Source organism: Vombatus ursinus, unplaced genomic scaffold, assembly GCF_900497805.2.
Source record: "Vombatus ursinus unplaced genomic scaffold, bare-nosed wombat genome assembly UNPS02014813.1, whole genome shotgun sequence".
In the NCBI taxonomy this organism is placed as follows: Eukaryota; Metazoa; Chordata; class Mammalia; order Diprotodontia; family Vombatidae; genus Vombatus; species Vombatus ursinus.
In genome coordinates, this window is record NW_020954591.1 from 21502150 (window position 1) to 21520639 (window position 18490).

Below are 18490 nucleotides of genomic sequence, written 5' to 3' on the forward strand. Positions count from 1 at the left end.
ATAATCAATCTTAAATCATGCTGAGAAACACAACGGGTTGCTGGGCTTATCAGCTAGGGAACTGGAAAGATACCTCCCAACCCTCTAGGTTACAGCTACAGCCCTGAGGAGACATACTTCAGGAACTCTGGGGATCCAGCCTGCCAGTGTGAAGGGGTGTAGGGTTAGGAGAGTAGCTCCGGAGAGATAAATGTATAAAGGAGTTTTTCACTATATTTGTCCAAAATTAACAAGTCCAAAATGGAACTCATTATCTTTCCTCCTGTTTTACAAGGTCAAACGATTAACTCTTTGAGGAGGCTTCACTCCTGAGAGATCCTCAGAGATTATCTCTCACACTCCTAACCTTGTCCCCCTCCCCAAACCCTTCGCTATTACTGTAGAGGGCCAACAACATCCTCTCAGTCCCTCAGGCTCCTAACCTAGGAGCCATTTTGGACTCCTCACTATCTCTCATCCTCTTTCTGGGAGGCATCCTTTACTTCTCACTGTCTCTTACTCCCATCATTTTGTTGCCAATCGGTTGATTTTACTTTTGCAAAATCTCTCCCTTTTCTCTTTTGACACTGCCACCACTCTAGTGCAGGCCTCCATCACCTCATAGCTGGACTACTGCAGAAGCTGTTGGTGGGTCTGCCTGCCTCTAATCTCTCCCCTCTTCAATCCATCTCCATTCAGCCACCAAAATGATTTTATTAAAGCACAGGTCTGATTGTGTCACCCCCTAATCAATAAGCTCCAGTGGCTCCCTATCACCTCCAGTATCAAATACAAAATCTTTTGTTTAGTGTTCAAAGCCTAGTCCTCTCCTACCTTTCCAGTATCCTTTCTTATACATTACTTTGAAGAGATGAGAGGTTTTTTGGTTGGTAGGTGTTGAAGTGGGCCTGGAGTCAGGAAGACCTGGGTTCACACCCACCCTCAGGTACTTACTAGCTGTCTGACCCTGAGAAATTAACCTCTGCCTCAATTTCCTCTTCTGTAAAATGAGGATAATAATAATACTTATCTCCTAGGGTTGCTGTGAGATCGAATGACATTTTGTAGAATACTTTGCAAACCTTACATGGATGCATAATTACTAGCTGACAACTGATGGACCTTAGTTTCTTCATCTGTAAAATGAGGGTACTACTATTTGCCCTCTAGGCCTTAGAGTGGTATATATACATGAGTCATTATTACTAACTATATTATATAGCTATCCATAGCCATTATAAGCAAATCTCACACTGTGTGTGGAAATTTGAAATTTTTCACTTTGACTAAGATCCTGGTTGACCACACTGCTTGCAATGGCAAAACTTAATTTTTCTCGCAAATCCACCATAAAGTTCCACGTGGCCTGCATAAACAGATTCCATCATAATTGGGGAGGGTAAGACAGTCAAGAGGCAGCTGTCCGCGCATGTGCAAAAAGAGGCTCCTTCTTAGTATCGGTCAAAAAGACATTCTCGAAAAGTTCGAGCCAGGGCCTGAACTGCGCAGGCGCGGAGGGCGCGGCGCCGCAGCACACGGCGGGGGCGGGGCTTGGGCTCGGCAACGTTACAACTAGCTGCAGCTTTTGGCAGCGCCATTTTGAAAGCGCTGTTGCCGCGGATCGGGTGTGTGGAGCAGGAGCTGAACGCCTGGTTCGGTCTTGCGGCTTGCCCGGCCTCCTTTTCCATCCTACGGACATCTGTTTTATTTCCTCCAGACTTCCAGCGAATTTGGGGGAGCGATCATGTTGAGAGGAAATTTGAAGCAAGTGCGGATCGAGAAAAACCCGGCCCGCCTGCGGGCCTTGGAGTCGGCGGCGGGGGAGAGCGAGACGGCAGCTGCGGCTGCCATGGCGCTCGCTCTGGCCGGGGAACAGGCGCCGCCCCCCTCGGCGCCCCAGGAGGACCACCAGGAGGAAGAGATGGGCTTCACCATCGACATCAAGAGCTTCCTGAAGCCGGGGGAGAAAACCTACACGCAGCGCTGCCGCCTCTTTGTGGGGAACCTTCCCACGGACATCACGGAGGAGGACTTCAAGCGACTCTTCGAGCGCTACGGGGAGCCCAGCGAGGTCTTCATTAACCGAGACCGCGGCTTTGGCTTCATCCGTCTGGTGAGAAAGAGGGTTAGACCTCGCTACAGTCAGTAGCTGGCGCGCGCCCCTCCCCTCCCCCAGCGCTCCGGGGGTCCCCAGGGGCCGGAGCCATGGCCGCCCCTGCGTTACCAGTCGCGTGCGGTTCGGTGGCGCGTCGGGCCTCTTCCGGGCCTGCCGGGTGCCCCCAGCCTTTCGCACGTCCGGCTCCCCAGTGCTTGGCAGTTAGCCTGGGCTCTAGTCCCGGCGGCTCGCTGCAGCCATCCTTGTCCCGATTTAAAATCCCGTTTTCGGTCTGTTCTAGATTTCTAGATTTTCACCCGGTCCCCGAGGGAGCGCCTTTGCCCTCGTTGTCCTGTAGGAGGCGCCTCAGGCCGAGCTTTCTTTTGTAATGGGAGAAAAAGGGGTCTCTTTGGAAGGGTTGACACAGAAATAAACCACTAATGAAGCCTTGTGCAGGGGTGAGGGGCTGGGTAGGCATCGTCCCTTTGAGTAAGGTTCCTTTACAAGGAAATTTCTTAATGAGGAGAAAAGGACGATTTCTTTCGTGTTTCCACTTAAAACACCTTTCTATGGACCATCAGAGCTGGTATTGGAATGGCCAAGGCATGTTATTTATTTCATAAGCTCGTAGGTTTAAAAAGGGTCTGCCTTCCGAATATTTTGTCTTAAAGTAAATAGATGGAGATATAGCCTATCTAGTGTTGATTTGTTATATCCATGGTTCCGCTGTTGGTTGCCAATGGTTGAGGGAAGTGGCTGATGTAGTTAATTTTGGGGGAGGTGGATGCTACTTTAACAAACAGAACTATTCATTGAAATCTCCAATAGTTTTAACCTTCGGTGGTACAAATAAAAACTTAAATTTCTAAAGCTTTAGGCCATGGTGTTACTGTGGAGTACAGTGCAGGCATGAGGAATGACGTAGTGTTACGAAGAGTTGGGGGGAAAAACGACTTGATAGTGTTCACCATTTTTAAAAAAGCTGTGTTAATGCTTTTCCTTTTATATGGTTATCATTTTCACTCTCACCCTCCCCCCCTTTTTACTTCCACCCTCAAGACACACAATCACAACAGTTAAAATAAATTTACATATTATCCTGGTCTGATTAGGAATGTCTTCTTCCACACCTAGGGTTCACTCCTTCCCAGAAAAGTGAGAAGTATGTTTCGTCTTAAGTCTTCTGGAGTCACTATTAGTCACTGGGTTATTAGCATTTGGAAATATTAATTTTTGTGCATTTTTTAAAAATAGAAAATGGCTCAGTTGATTTGAGAAGGGCCTTCTGTTTTTAAGCTTGGTGACTTTATCAATGTTAGATTTGCAGCATATGGTTTTATATTTAAAGGTTTGTTGAACATGATGTGTTTTCTACAACAGGGTGATTTTCTTAATGAAAAATTTTTTGAATACTATATTGTGTTTTCCCAGTATTTTCATAGATTGGTCTTCAAATAAACTTTCATTGTCAGAAAATTGTTATTACCCCAGCTTGTGTTATGTTAGCCAATTCTAATAGCTGCTAACAGCAGTGGCATGCAATAAATGGAAAATTCATGATATATACTGAATATATGATGAAACATACATGCTCTGGATATATTTAAATTTACACTTTCAAACAAGTGTCTATCAAAATAGAAGTCAGCTATTAACCGAACTACTTGTGTTAGGAGTGAAATTTAAAAAATACGAGTATTATTTGATGTAAAGTTGGAGCTTCATTAGAAGTAGTTTAAAAACTAAGTTTAGCATCAAACAACATATTAACTTCCTTTTACATAATGCAAACAAATAAAACCCTGTCAATTTATAATAGTGACATTAGAATTTTGGGAAAGCAGGATATGTTTATAGAATTCAAAAATTAAAACTTTTCCTTAGCCCCTCATTTGTTGTACAGTGAGCATAATTGGGCTATGAGCTATCTGAAGACAAGATGGCAAAAATTTCATGTTCCCCTTGTCCTTATGCCTCCCTGATCACTGTGAGGCTGCATTTTTTTTGAGAAGTGGAACTGATGGTATTTCCCACTGTACTATAGAAATCATCTGTTTTTTCTTTAGAAACAAATTTGGCTTAGATGAATGGAGATAGAAAGACTTCTGCTTTTTCTCATTTCCCAACCCTGCCATTGTTGCCAGTTCCCTAGTTAAAGTGAATCAGACCCATTGATACTATTAATTCTGTCATTTGCTCTGGATAAAAGAGCAACTATGGCAATCATAGACTTAGTATAGCTTTTTGTTACACTATTCTGCCCTTCTGTGTTTTTTATAGTTCAAAAATCTATTCCTTAAAGCCACTTTTAAAACACCTATGTGACCATCAAAACTGGTATGGGAATCGCCAGCGCACGTTATTTATTTAATAGACTTACAGATTTAAAAAGGATCTGTCCTTCAAATATTTTGTCTTCAAAGTAAGTAGATGCAGATGTAGCATATCCAGTGTTGAACAGTTCTCTACAGTTCTGCTGGTAGTGGCCAATGGTTGGGGATAAGTGGCTGGTATAGTTAATTTTGGGGGAGGTAGATGTTATTTTAACAAAGGATTATTTTTTTTCCTTCTAGAATATGGCCCCACTTTCATAATGAAAGTCATTGAGAAAGTTTGTTTATTAAATTGGACTTTTTAGCATGGCTTTTTAGAAGCACACTTATCTTTGTAGTTGAAGAATGATTGTATGAGTAAACAGGCAATTAACTGTCTTGTATTTTGATGATGTACTAAGAAAAATTTTGCTTTTTTGTATAGTGAATTGTGTCCAGCTACATATCATCAAACTCAATTACAACAATACGATTGTATGGGAAAAAAATACCACCGATTTTACAAATGAAGATAAAATTCTTATGTTTCATGAGTGGTAGCATGGTGCAGTGGAATAGTGTTCTGGATTTGGAATCAGGAAGCCTTAGGTTCAAAATAGGCCTTAGTCACTACTTCTGTGACTAGGCAAGTGATTTAACTTCTCTTAACTTCAGTTCCTCATCTGTATAAAGGATTGGACTTGATGGCCCCTAAGGTACTTTTTAGCTCTTAAGTCATGATTGTATGATTGAAGTATAAAGTATGATTATTCTCTATGCCTCGTGTTGGAAAGTGTTTATGATGGAAGTAAAATGAGGATATTAGTCTAGATTATCTCTTAAATTGCCTTTCAGGTCTAAATTGTACACTTAAATGAAGTAATTTGTGGTGGGTTAATGTTTATGACTGCCAGTCATTTTTATGGTAGGACTTTGGCAATTGTGGAAATGTGTTACCGTGGAAGGGCTACCTTGGAAAATTTCTTCTATTGGGAAAGAAATTGAAGTGATTTTTGTAGCTGTATTTCTTTTTTGGGAAAGGAATCATTTAAAAGAAACATTTCACATATTTGGCATATTCTTGATGGGATGTTCAGATATTTTGAAAAAAATTCACCAAAGAATGCAAAGCCTAAGCTCCAAAAGAATTGGATAATTTATTAGTCTCTTGACTAGTTCAAAAACTAGTTTTGGCCAGATTGACTTAACCAAACAATCAGTTGCAAGCAGTGTTAATTCAAGTAACTTTAATTTGACCCAAACTGTTTTTTTGTTGGCAGTAAGCCAGTTTTTTGCCTTTGCTTTTACCATGTATCTATCAAATAAAGCAATTAATTAATTTATTTTTGATCAGTCTATAGAGATATTTAAGCAGCTAATGTAAAACAGTAGAAGTCTGGGAATGTGGTGTACTAGAAAGAGCATTACATTGGGAGATAAGAAATATGAGTTACAGCCGCAGGACTTTGTTGCTTTGGTAATAAGGAGGGTATGAGGCCCTAAGAAGAAAATTGAGAGAGGCAGTGTTTAGCCTGGATAAGAGAAGGCTTAGAGAAACAGAAAAAATTTACATTTTTCATATGGAAGAGAAATTAGTCTTATTGCTTGAACCCAGAAGATGGGTCTTAGACTAGTGGGTAGAATTTAGAGTCAAATATTGTTTCAGTATTAGAAAATTTGTTAAAATTGATGTTGCAAAAATGGAATGTGTTACTTTTGATGAAATGGGTTCCTGTTATTGGAGGATTCTTTCAAGTACTTAGATTCCTTCAGAATCCTTAAAATAATGAGTTGTTCTAGATGATCATTAAGGCCATTTAAAACCAAAGATTTAAAACTAAACACTTCAAAAAATACCTCCACTTGGCTTACACTAAGCAGAATAAGCAAAACAATGAATTCCGTAATAAATGCAGATACTTATAAAATTCTGGTTTCAAGTTCTGAAAGTACTGTTCTGATTTTGTAGATGGATTGATTAAGGTTCAGCCAATTTGCAGCTCAGCGATAAGGTCAGACAACTGGTAAAACATTGGAATTGGATTGAACTCTTAAGATTTTTTTGGTTCTCAAGTCTTGTACATTTAAAGACTTTGTTCTAATGATTTTGAAGGCCTGAAATGGCTTAAGTTCATCTATCATAAGATTACTGAGTTTGGGATGTTAACATTAATCCTAGGGATTGAATAAAGAAATACTAACGTTTTCTTGAGAAGATGAGTTATTTGTATCATTTTTATGTTTATATATTTTTTTTAAAAATTGTCCAATCTTGGAGATGACAAATAGTGTGTGAGTATTAAGAAAAGGGTGATTTTCCTAGTGCTTGAAACTCTAGAAAATGTTCCAGGAAGGGTAGATTCTACTCCAAATACACTCTCCTCCCTCCCACTCACTCCCCATACACAGTGCATTTTATAGGCTAGAGTATATAGAAATATTAGACAGAAAAATAGAAATAATGACTAGAGAGGGATGTCAATTAGCTACTCTTCATAAAACTCTTTTGTGTTAAAGAGACAAGTGTCAAATTGGGGGGGGTATATGTGTGTGTGCAAAACAACTTTTTTTAATGATGCCTTTTCAGCATGACAGTGGATTTAGGAATGTGTACAATCATTTGTAAACTCTCTTTATTTCCCCCCCAAAAGGAGTCTAGAACTCTGGCTGAAATTGCAAAAGCAGAGCTGGATGGCACTATTTTGAAAAGCAGACCACTCCGAATTCGATTTGCTACTCATGGAGCTGCCTTAACCGTCAAGAACCTTTCACCTGTGGTTTCTAATGAGCTTCTAGAGCAAGCATTTTCTCAGTTTGGTCCTGTGGAAAAAGCTGTTGTAGTAGTGGATGATCGTGGACGAGCAACGGGAAAAGGTTTTGTAGAATTTGCTGCAAAACCTCCAGCACGAAAGGCCCTGGAAAGATGTGGTGATGGAGCATTCTTGCTAACCACGTAAGTTAATATTATCTTTTATATTAATGAACCAAATAAAGACAGTGTGGTCTTAGATCACTAAAACTCCATGTAGCGGCAGCTAGGTGGTACAGTAGATAGAGCACTGGCCCTTGAGTCAGGAGGACCTGAGTTCAAATACAGCCTCAGATACTTGACACTAGCTGTGTGACCCTGGGCGAGTCACATAACCCCATTGCCTAGCCAAGAAAAAAGAAAAAAAAAACCAACTCCGTGTGGACAGTGACCAGTTCTATATCTTTGTATCATGTCCTTATACCTACCAAACAGTGGATATTTGGTGCATTTTTTTTTGAGTGAGTGAATAAATAGAAATATTTAAAGGTGAAATTTTGATTTCATCTAATAGCCCACAAAATAATTGAATACACACCAAATTATTGAAATATTATAGTTCTGTATTGCGAACAAGGAAGTCCTAATATTGGGTAATATTGTAGTGGAAAACCACTGCAATAGCAGAACAGCCACTCAAGCATTCTGTGGTTCCAACTTTATCCTTATCTTCTCTCTTGTCAGCACAATGAACAGGAAGGACATTTGGATTATATTGTATCATCAGATCCTTGTCCAGGGAATCGATTTTTTTTGGAGGCTTAGGTTTGAAGTCTAGAACTCAGTTGAGTTTTATGATGATGCAAGGTTTGCCACTTAAATAGCTGAAGGTTTTACCCAGTAATCCAGGCAGTTGTCCAGCCATTCCCCCTTGAACCTGCAGACTTTCTTCTTTTGTTCATTATTAAAAATCTCCTTGATCTTTGCAAACATTTGGTACATCACCATAATCCTCAAATTCTTGTTCATCCTTCTGGGCTACTACTGAATAGAATTAGCTCATTTTTGATGCTGGAAAAAATCCCTTTTCTTCAGTTTTCAGAAAATGATGGATCTGTGAATAAACTGCACTACTGAATTCAACATACAATTATTTTATTTGCGAGATATTGCTAGAGATATAAAAACTATGTCAAGGTTATCAGATTGGGGAAGGGATAACACACGCACACATGTCTGTGAATTAAGGTTGATTTTGTTGAACAGAAAAGAGAGTCAGACAAAGTACTCTAAAAAACTTAGAACAAACAGGGTGGACTAAATGACCTCCGAACGCCCTTCCAGTTCTGATAGTCTGTGATATATTCAGCTAGGACAAGGGTTCTTAACTGGGAGATCTCTATTAATTTGTTCTTTAAAAAATGCTTTAATTTTTTTAATTATAATTGGTTTCATTTGTGACCCTATGTATTTTGTGCATTTAAAAACAGTATCTTGAGAAGGAGTCCATAGCCTTTACCAGCATGTCCAAAGGTGTTCATGAAGCAGAAAATAATTCAGGAGCCCTGAGTTTGGAGGATTAGGTTAAGGCTTCATGTAGCCTTTAAGGTAGCTCCAGAGTTAGTCCTTAAAGGAAGGGGGAAGGCATTTTAACATGTAGAGTTTGAAATTTTGGGAGTAGGGTTTCATTCCAGGCATGGGTAATAGTATATGAAAGCAAAAGCTTTTTAAATGTAAGCATGGTGGTTGAGACTGAGGAGTAGAATCCAATTTAGCTAAAGTAGTGGCAAGGTCAGAAGGTAGGTTGGAACCAGATTATTGGCAGCCTGGAATGTTGGAACCAGATTATTGGCAGCCTGGAATGTAAGTCAAAGGTATTTTCTGGTGAACACTGATGTGATCATCACACACAGATACACCCTGGCCCCTCCCAGGATTAATGTGTCAGGAAAGAGGTATTAAAGGCCTGAACTAGGGTGGCATGCAGTTGGAGTCCCACAGATTGTGTGTAGAGGTTGATTGGAGAAAGATTTTAAAGATAGAATTGAAAGGATTTAATCATTGGATACAGGGCATGAGGGGAAAGTTTAACCTTTTTTTTTTTTTTTTTTAAGCTTTTGCAAAGGGGTATTTACTGAAAAGGTATAGCTAGGACAAAAATACAAGAGCATTTCCAAAGTGGGAGGTTTACTCTACCACTTGCACACTTAACTGAGTTTCTGGGGAGAGTTGACTCAAAATATTAACATTCTCCACCCCCTTCCCCAACATTCTCTCCCCCTACACCCCCCCCAACACATGCACATGTTGAGTGTGACATAACCCATAGAGGAGTTGTTCCCTCAATTATAAAACATAGTCACTTAATACTGGAGCTTTGGACACTATGGAAGTAAAAATAGGTCATTAGCAGCATTTTGGTGATTATAGAAAACACAGAAGTTTAGTTAAAAATGAGAGATCTCTTGATAGCCTTGGGAAAAAACCACATTTAAGGGCCAGGGGAAAGATTAGGAACCATATACTGAGAGGGGCAATCGGTCAATAAGCCATGTCCTACCAGATGCTGGGTATACAAATAAAGTAATTCTTACTCTCCAGAAATTTATATTCCTTCAGGAGAGAGGGTGTGTGTGTGTGTGTGTGTGTTTGAATGATAAGGTATTTATGAGGAAAAGTATTAACATTTTGGGTATCAAGAAAGGCTTTGTTGGTGATGATTTGATGACAGGGCTTCCATGAGGTAGAGATAGAAATATATTCTAGACGTAAGGGATGGCAAGTGCTCTTGAGGAACAGGGAAGACCAGTTTATAGCTGGGTGGAAGAGTAAAGGAAGGGGAATGATGTATGAGATTGGGAAGATAGGTTGGGACCAAAAGGCTTTAAAAGGCGGAAGGGCAAACATTTAGTATTTAAAAAAGTGTTAAGTTGGGGGAAAGAGAAAGTTTAGGCTCTTCCTTTAGAGAATTTGATAGCTTAGTAGTAGATTGTGATCACCATAAATAATAGATGATTATAGTACATTAGAAAGTTAACGATAGGTCTGTTTAAAAACTATGTGAGGTCTAAAGGGCCTATTGGTTCTTTCACTTCCCTGAAAGAAATGGCATTTGTCTTAGGATTTAAAAGGTAAAGAGAAGAGGATAGCATTCCTAGTATAGGGAATGGCTTGAGCAGTGGGCACTGAGGTAGTACAATAACATAGGTCTCAAAGATAAAGAGAACTATAAAAGGAGATTGACAGCATCACATACTGAAATGAGAACAAGAAAGATTAGAAATGAAGGAAAGCCATTGAATTTGTCAGTAGAGTTCCTTTTTGATATCCACGGTGGAGAAACCTGATTGCAAAGGGTTGAGTTGAATGTGACTGGTAAGAAAATGATAGAAGTAAAAGTCAGGTTAGACAGATCTAACTGGCTTCAGGGGGTAGCAAGATAAAGGAACTTTTGTTTGGCTAGTTGAAACCTGCAAATGCAGTATGATGTGCTGAATAGAGGGATCTAGGAAGACCTGAGATCAGGTGCTGCCTCTGTCATCCTGGTGGTATGACCCTGAACAAGTCACTTAACCTCAGTGCTGTAAGCCAGAGTTGTCAGATATGTGGCAGCTGGACAAAGAACCTGATTTAAATGTATTTGGGAAATGTTCAATAAAATAAGTAAAAATTCAGTATAACATAGATAATGTTAATTTGTGGTTTTCTAAGTCAGTATGTGGTCAGCAGGGATACATTTCCATTTGAGTTTTATAACACTGATCTAGGCAACTCTAACACCATATATTCATTGGTAGAGGAATTTTTTCATTTTGGAGTTAATTATATTGCTGAAATCAAAGGTGCAATCCCTAATCCCCATCTCTTATCTGAAAACTCAGAGCATGTTTTGTAGGAAGATTGAAAGAGGAGGAGGCATGGCATATAAGGAGAGTGTGTGAAGATGAATGAAAGCAACAGGGTGGGTGACTCCAGAGGTTTCACTGAAGGTTGTAGTTCTTTAGGATGATACAGTTTTGTGAAAGAAACAAAGGAATTAATCAGTATTGACATATTAATTACAGTGAAGATGACATGATTCTGTCAGTAGCCCAATAATGCAATAAATCACTGAATTTACTGATGTGGCTATTTCTTTCCTTGATACAGATGTCCATTTTTGTCCTTCCTTTTCCAAGTCTGTCCTTTAAGGTTCCACCCACCAAGGGGTAGCATCTTTACTCACAGTGAAGCTGGCTGCTATGATTTTCCCCTACTCTTGCTATTTGACTGCCTCATCCTCTTTGTACAAGCATTACTTTTATATCATTTGTATCTTTTCTGTATACTTTTGCTTTTTTTTTTTTTTTTTTTGTGATATGTAGTTGCCAGTGTAGGTCCATCGTGTGCCTTTCCATTGCTCTTAAGGATAATGTTTCATAACTTAGAGATAAAAATAATCACCAGAAAAATACTGGTATTAAAAGATGATTCTTAGTTTCTGGGAGAAACTTTTGGGTAATTAAAAAGCCTATCCTTAGTAAGACTTTTCTTTAATAAAAATATTTATTGATAACCAACACATAACATTATATCTGATGGAGAAACACTAATTTTCCCTGTATATAAAAGGAGTAAAGCAAAAAGGCCTGTTACCATTATTATCTGACATTCTAGCTATAGCAATGACAGGAACAGGAACTAGAGTATAAACTTGATGTCAAACTCAAAAAAGGGGATCCCCACCAGCTGCCTATTGACTTAGAAAACCACAAATTAACATTATGTTACATTGTATATTTATTTTGGTAAACATTTCCTAGTTACATTTTAATTTGGTTGGGGCAGTTTTGTGGGCTTGTGAACCTTCAACCCATTAAGATTGATACCTCCTGGTGGAGAGGAAGCAAAATTATTTCAGAAAAAACAAAAAAAACCCAAACCCAAAGTTAATTGATCAATAAATTGTCAACTTCATTAAGTTGGGGGTGGGGAGAGAATGATGGATTAGTAATAATAGGGTTGCCAAAAAAAAAAGTTGAAGTTCAGAAGGGAACATAAACAAGCAGGGCATGTGTAGGTACTACTATGTTAACTTCGAAACAGGCTGCATATGGTAGAAATTAACTGTTTCATGCACAGTCCTCCTTCTGCTTTATACATGGAAATGCTCATGCTGTTTACGTTTATTTAAAAAATGAAAAATCTACAGAAAGTATCACTAAACGTTCAAATGAGAATTTGCACAGATGTGTAAGATTGTGAATGTCTTTTTGAACAACTTGTGTGAGAGATTTTAACTGGCATTATGTAAATAGTAAAACTGCATTCTATGGAGAAATTGATTTATTTTTCATTATACGGAATTCATTACGGCCCAGAACTAACGAATGGCAATCTATTTTATATAGCTTTTAGAATAACCCAAATGATTGGAGTATGGTGAGATTATAGGTAGGTTGTTTTCCTTTGTTTCTAAAACTTAGAATTCTAGAACTAGAAGATAAATCAAGAGATAATCTACATTAGCTTTCTGCTCACAGTGGTAGATGGTAGGAATTTGAAAAAATCAGTAAGGTACAATAGAAAGAATGCTGTGCTGCATTTAAATCCATTTCTTGACCGTTAATACTTTTGTGACCTTGAGCAAGTCATCTGATTTTTCTAGGCTTTAGTTTCCTTTGGAAAATGAGAGGGTTGTACTAGATGTCCTCTGAAGTCTCATCCAGCTCTTTCTAGGTCTTAAAATTTTGTAATTTTGATCTCCAGGGAAGAAAATTGTGCTCTCTCAATAGTTCCAAATTAATTATGGTTTGAAAGTTTATTTTTTCAGTCTAACTCTTGCTTTGATTTAATCATAATTTATCTTATATCTTTTTTTTAATATCAGGTATTGTCCTTTGTTTTGCTTCTTTTAAAATTAAGTATTTTTATAATTTTCTCCTTTTCCACTCTCCCTTCCCAATTAGGAAAAAATAAGAATATCAGAACTGTTGTAACAATTATTTGTAGTTAAGTAAAACCAGATTCTCACACTGGTCTTATCCAGAAATGTATATTTCCTTCTGCATCTTGACTTCATCATTAGTTCTCTGGGTTGCCTTTTCTTTCTAGGTTAAATAACCTTTATCTCATTTCAACCTTGTTTTGGTAAGATACTATCACCTATTTTCATTTGATCCTTTCTGTCTTCTGCTAGAGAAGGTTGAATGAAGTAGGGGAAGGATACTTAGGAACTCAAACCCATCATGTTGGTAACTAATCTAGCCATTGGTGGGGGAAAGGGATGCCTGGAATACTCCCTGTGCATTCTGGATTCTGCACCCTGTCCTGTTCCCCTAACATTTCTAATGCTTTATCCATTTCAAACTATTTAAGTCCCGTTTTCTCATTCCCAGCAAATACTTACTGTGCTCCTCTTAAGGTGTCTTATTCTTTCTCCTTCCCCTTTGTGTTTCTTGTTACCTTTTGTTAACATTTCTGCTCATGTCACAACCTTACAGTGTTCAAATAGTCACACTTCATCATTTTTCTTCATTTGTTGTTACACTGATCTCACGTATATTCCTATCACATCTTTTTTTTTAACATTGTATGCACCCCCATTATTCTGGATATATTTCATATGCCCCAGAGCAACATATACATGTTCTATCTATTTAAAATTTAAAATGTTCTGACCAAATTATTTTGGAAAACGTCATTATTTAACTTGGTTCAGTTGTGTTTCCTTAATATATTGTGATAATCTGCTCTCTTTCTTTGTTCTTAGATCAGAACCTCGCTTTTATTTTCCTATTCTTTGTTGGTTTAATTTTTTTTTTGTCTCAAACTTGCCGTCCTGTGCTTGTATTTTTTTGACACTTTGAAAAGGTGATCAAAGTTGAAGTCCTTTCTGAAAATACCACTTTAAAAAATGTAAATTGGTTATTTGGAACTGAGTTCTTTTGAAAGAACAGTTTATGAGGAAGGAAGAAAGAGAATTTTGTACTTGCCTACTCGGCATGGGCAAAACAAGCAGAGTAGAGAGGTGCACGTTATAATCCTTACTTTGTTGTTCTTCAGTATAGCTTTTTATATAAATTTGCACTGGAAAGACTGGATGTCAGTTGTTGCATTTATAAATCTTGCTGACTGGAAATTAGATATTTAGTATTGAATTTTTAAAATATTTTAATACATCAAAACAATGTAACTTAACCTGCTTAATAAAATTGTTGTTTGTCGTTTAGTCGTGTTTTTCAGTTGTCTTACTCTTTGTGATCCCTTTTGAGGGTTTTTTGGCAAAGATACTGGAGTAATTTGCCATTTCCTTCTCCATTTCACTTTACAGATGAGAAACTGAGGCAGTCAGGGTTAAGTGAATTACTCAAGGTCACACAGCTAGTAAGTGTCTGAGGCCATATTTGAACTTGGGTCTTTCTGACTCCACGTCCAGCACCACTGTGCCACCTGGCTGCCCCTGCATAATAAAAGTACACTACAGTAAAAATAAATTTACTGTCCTTTGCAGTTATTGGGAATGGAATTTTCTCAGTGTTTATTTGTGTTCTTCATTAGTACTTAGTTTTTCAGGCTTTTGAACAGTTCTTGATCGAACCAAATTGTCATTCTCTTCTTTTTGCTCTTTCTCTATGTTTAAAGATTTACCAGGTCTCTTAAACTTAGCCTCTTTTCTTATGTTTTGTCATTAGGCTTTCCTGGTAGGATATCTTTGTTAATTTTATCTAGTTAGGCTGATTTTACCTTTTATGAGATTTGCCATCTTATTTTTCTAACTCTTTTACCTATATGCAAATATTGTACTTGTTTGCTCAAAGTATATTATTTTCTTGATCATGAGTATTTCCTAATAATCACAACATGTTTGTAAAGCTCACCTTCACAACTTTCCTCTGAAATAGTTGCGATTATTTTTCTCATTTTTACAGATGAGGAAATAGACTTTTAAATGTTAAATGACTTTCCCTGAGTCACATAGCTAATAAGTGGGATTGATTTCCAAGTCCAGCACTGTCTACTAAGTCACCTAGCTGCCAATCCTCATCATCTTGGGAACCAGAACATATTACTCAAAAAATAAATAATAACACAAACAGGATATATTTCTCAAAATAAATAATGATGCAAAGTAATTGTGCAAAATTAATAAATGAGTGCTATAAATCAATGTTAGAGGATTTCAGAGGAGAATCTAGATTTCTAGGTTTGTTGAGTGAGGCTTCAAGGAGAAATGTTAACTTAACAGGTAGGTAAGGGGTAATGCTATCAATATAGTTGGTTCTGTGTTTTGGAAAAGCATTTGGCAAATATTTTGGATATGCTGTTGTGGAAAGCTGAAATTCTTTTTGAAGAAAGCAGCTTAAAATTTAGTTGTTTGGAAATGAGTCCTTTTTCCAGTTTAAAAGTGCTTAACAGTGCTTTGCACTAGTAGGTGTTTAATGCTTAGTGACTATTGTTACTTGCAGTACTTAGGGCTCCCAGAGTAGTTCACCAAAGCCATTTTTAATGCTCAATATATTTTAGTTAGTTAATAGTTATAGCTTGAGTTCTGGACCTTGGGAACAGCAACTGGTTTTTACGAGGAAGGAGGAAAAGATTTTCTTATCCTGTTGAAGGGTTAAGATAGAGATCAACTGATAGTATAGGGTCTCATGCTTTGTGTCATGAGTTTGGATCTGAAAGAGTGAGGATTTTGTGTCCAGAGAATTATTACCAATCATACAAATATTTATTGATTGCTTTTCTGCTATATGCAAAGTTGGTTGGTTTGTGTTGGAGATTCCCTGATTTTTGGTTTACAGATTTGGTCTCTGAACAGAGATGTGTAGATTTTAGGCCAGGAAGGATGTGGAGGTATTACTTAAACAAGGGATGGAGAGTTAACTTAGGAATGTGGAAGAGTATATAGTAAATTTAGCTTTCTGGTGACACTGTTAGAGTCACCCAAATAATTTTTTGCATTACATATACAGGAAATTTGTTATTACTATTAATGTTGTGAATAATTACACACAGTAAGATCAGCTGACCAGAAAAGGAAAAATGAATTATTTTTAGCTACTCTGAATTTCATCAGTGAGCTGTGAAATAACAAAATATGCTATGGTGGTGGGTTAGGATAGCTATAAGAAAAGAATATATATCCTTATTGTAAAAACAAATATCTAATGCTAATAAAAAACTTGTTATAATTATTTTTTATTTTTTATTAGTTTATTTTATTTTTAAAATTTTTTTTATTAATTTATTTTGATTTATCAGCAATTACTTCCATATGCTTTTGAATTTAAAATTTTTCTCCCCTTTCCTCTCCACCACCCTTCCCAAGACGGCGCACAGTGTGATATAGGCTATACATATACATTCTTATTAAACATATTTTCACATTAGTGATGTTGTAAGTGAAAATTAGAACCAATGGGAGGAACCATCAGAAAGAGGAATATAATTATTTTAAAAATGTTTCTAATGCACCTTGAAGAATTTAGTGCCCATGTAAATCCAAACCAAATTTTTTATTTTTTTAACTTTGTTCTTCTGAGATACTAGAATAAATGTGTTGATAAGAAAATTTCCATAGAACAAAATAAATTTCTCAGAGAAAGGTCATTTTAGGTACCTTCAGTTACATTTTTAAAAATGTTTCATACCCTCAGAACACCTCGGCCAGTCATTGTGGAGCCCATGGAACAATTTGATGATGAAGATGGACTACCAGAGAAACTAATGCAAAAGACACAACAATATCATAAGTAAGCTACTTGAAAAAAGCAACTAATGTTTTTCATTTCACTTTTTGATATTCTACATAGCTGGTTAATCAGATAATTTGGTTAATGTAGAGTTATTTACACGTTCCATTGGACTGCCAGATTTTCAGAGAACTAGAGTAGGATTAAGTACATTTAATGCTAACTATATTGAAGACACTTGAATCTTTATTCGATTCATAGTCGCTTTAGGATAATAGTATGCTTTGATCATTATGAAAATTATTTTGCGTATTGATGTGCAGATGTGCCAGTTAACAGGAATTTCCACTTCCAGAATGCCAAATTACTTTTATTACTCTTGTGTTCCTGTTTAGTAATTTAAATGGGTAATGCATACCTACTGAATAGAAGCTCTAGTTTAACTTAGGTCTTAAGTGAGTTGAGGAAATATATAAACTGATTGGGTCCCTCATTCTGTTCTTAGGATGATGGATGGGAGTAGTTTGTGAGCAAGTAGCATTCTTGCTGCTAAGTGAGGTGGAAAATGTCTTCCTGCCATACTTAGTTGAGACAGGAAATAGATCTTCCCATAGAAATAGGTTGTAATTGTTAGTGCTAGGTGAAAAATAGGTATTATTATGTTTCAGATATGTTATGATTAATTAGGTATGTCTACCAGCTTAGAATCCTAATTACCAATTGTGACTTAGTTTCTATAGAAAATCTTTTCCAAGTTCAAAAATCAAATTTGCAGAAAGCCAAAATTGATAATTTGAGAGCTACCTGTATATAAATGAATTTGAATTAAAATCAGAAGTAGCGTTTTTGAGGAAAGCATTTTGATAGTACAGCCTTTTAAAATATAAGCCTATCTTTGTATGTTTTTAAATGTAATTTTATTTTAGGGAAAGAGAGCAACCTCCCCGGTTTGCTCAACCTGGAACATTTGAATTTGAGTATGCATCACGATGGAAGGCACTGGATGAAATGGAAAAGCAGCAGCGGGAGCAGGTTGACAGAAATATCAGAGAAGCCAAAGAGAAACTAGAGGCAGAAATGGAAGCTGCTAGACATGAACATCAGTTAATGCTGATGAGGCAAGGTAATACTAGTTTTTTCCTAGTTTCAGTATAACTTTGTTTACCGAAGTTTAGGCTTTGATACTCTCTGGCAAACAAAAGGCTGCTTAATGTTTAGTTTATACCTAACTTGTACAAAAGCTTTAGAGTGTGGGGCTGATAATGTCTTGGGCTATAGGTTTTTAGTCTCTGTTTAAACCACTGTATTGTATAAGCATAAACTATATCCTTAACTATAGCTAGTCTTAAACTTTCATGCTCTTTAGCATGAATGGACAAGAAAATATTAATGGATGAGAACATTTTAATGGATCACTACAAAACTGTTGCTTCTCATTTGGAAGTGGATTGATAGGAACATTTTAGTTTATGGTAAACAAGATTTTTTTATGGCATCTGAAAGAGTAGTGCATTTTTGTATTTAAAGATTGTCATATTAATGAACTTTTGAAATATTTTGCCTTTTAAACTCAAGATTTAAGTGCTCCTTTCTTTACTTATAGTTCATGTCATATGGCACAATTATTATCTGCAGGACTGGATTGAAGTTGACTTAAGTTTCCCTTTCTTCATGTTGAGGT

General features: G+C 37.1%; 1 protein-coding gene across 1 annotated transcript in view; it reads left to right on the top strand.

Annotated features, from left to right (window-relative positions):
* The first annotated feature begins 1593 nt into the window (after positions 1-1593).
* Positions 1594-18490, top strand: part of PSPC1 (paraspeckle component 1) — a 59670-nt gene continuing 42773 nt past the window's right edge. Inside the window, exons 1-4 of the mRNA XM_027877668.1 lie at positions 1594-2092; positions 7038-7339; positions 16774-16869; positions 17736-17932. Of these exons, the coding sequence (XP_027733469.1) occupies positions 1724-2092; positions 7038-7339; positions 16774-16869; positions 17736-17932 (964 nt within the window). The 5' untranslated portion in view covers positions 1594-1723. The remainder of the gene's footprint in view (positions 2093-7037; positions 7340-16773; positions 16870-17735; positions 17933-18490) is intronic.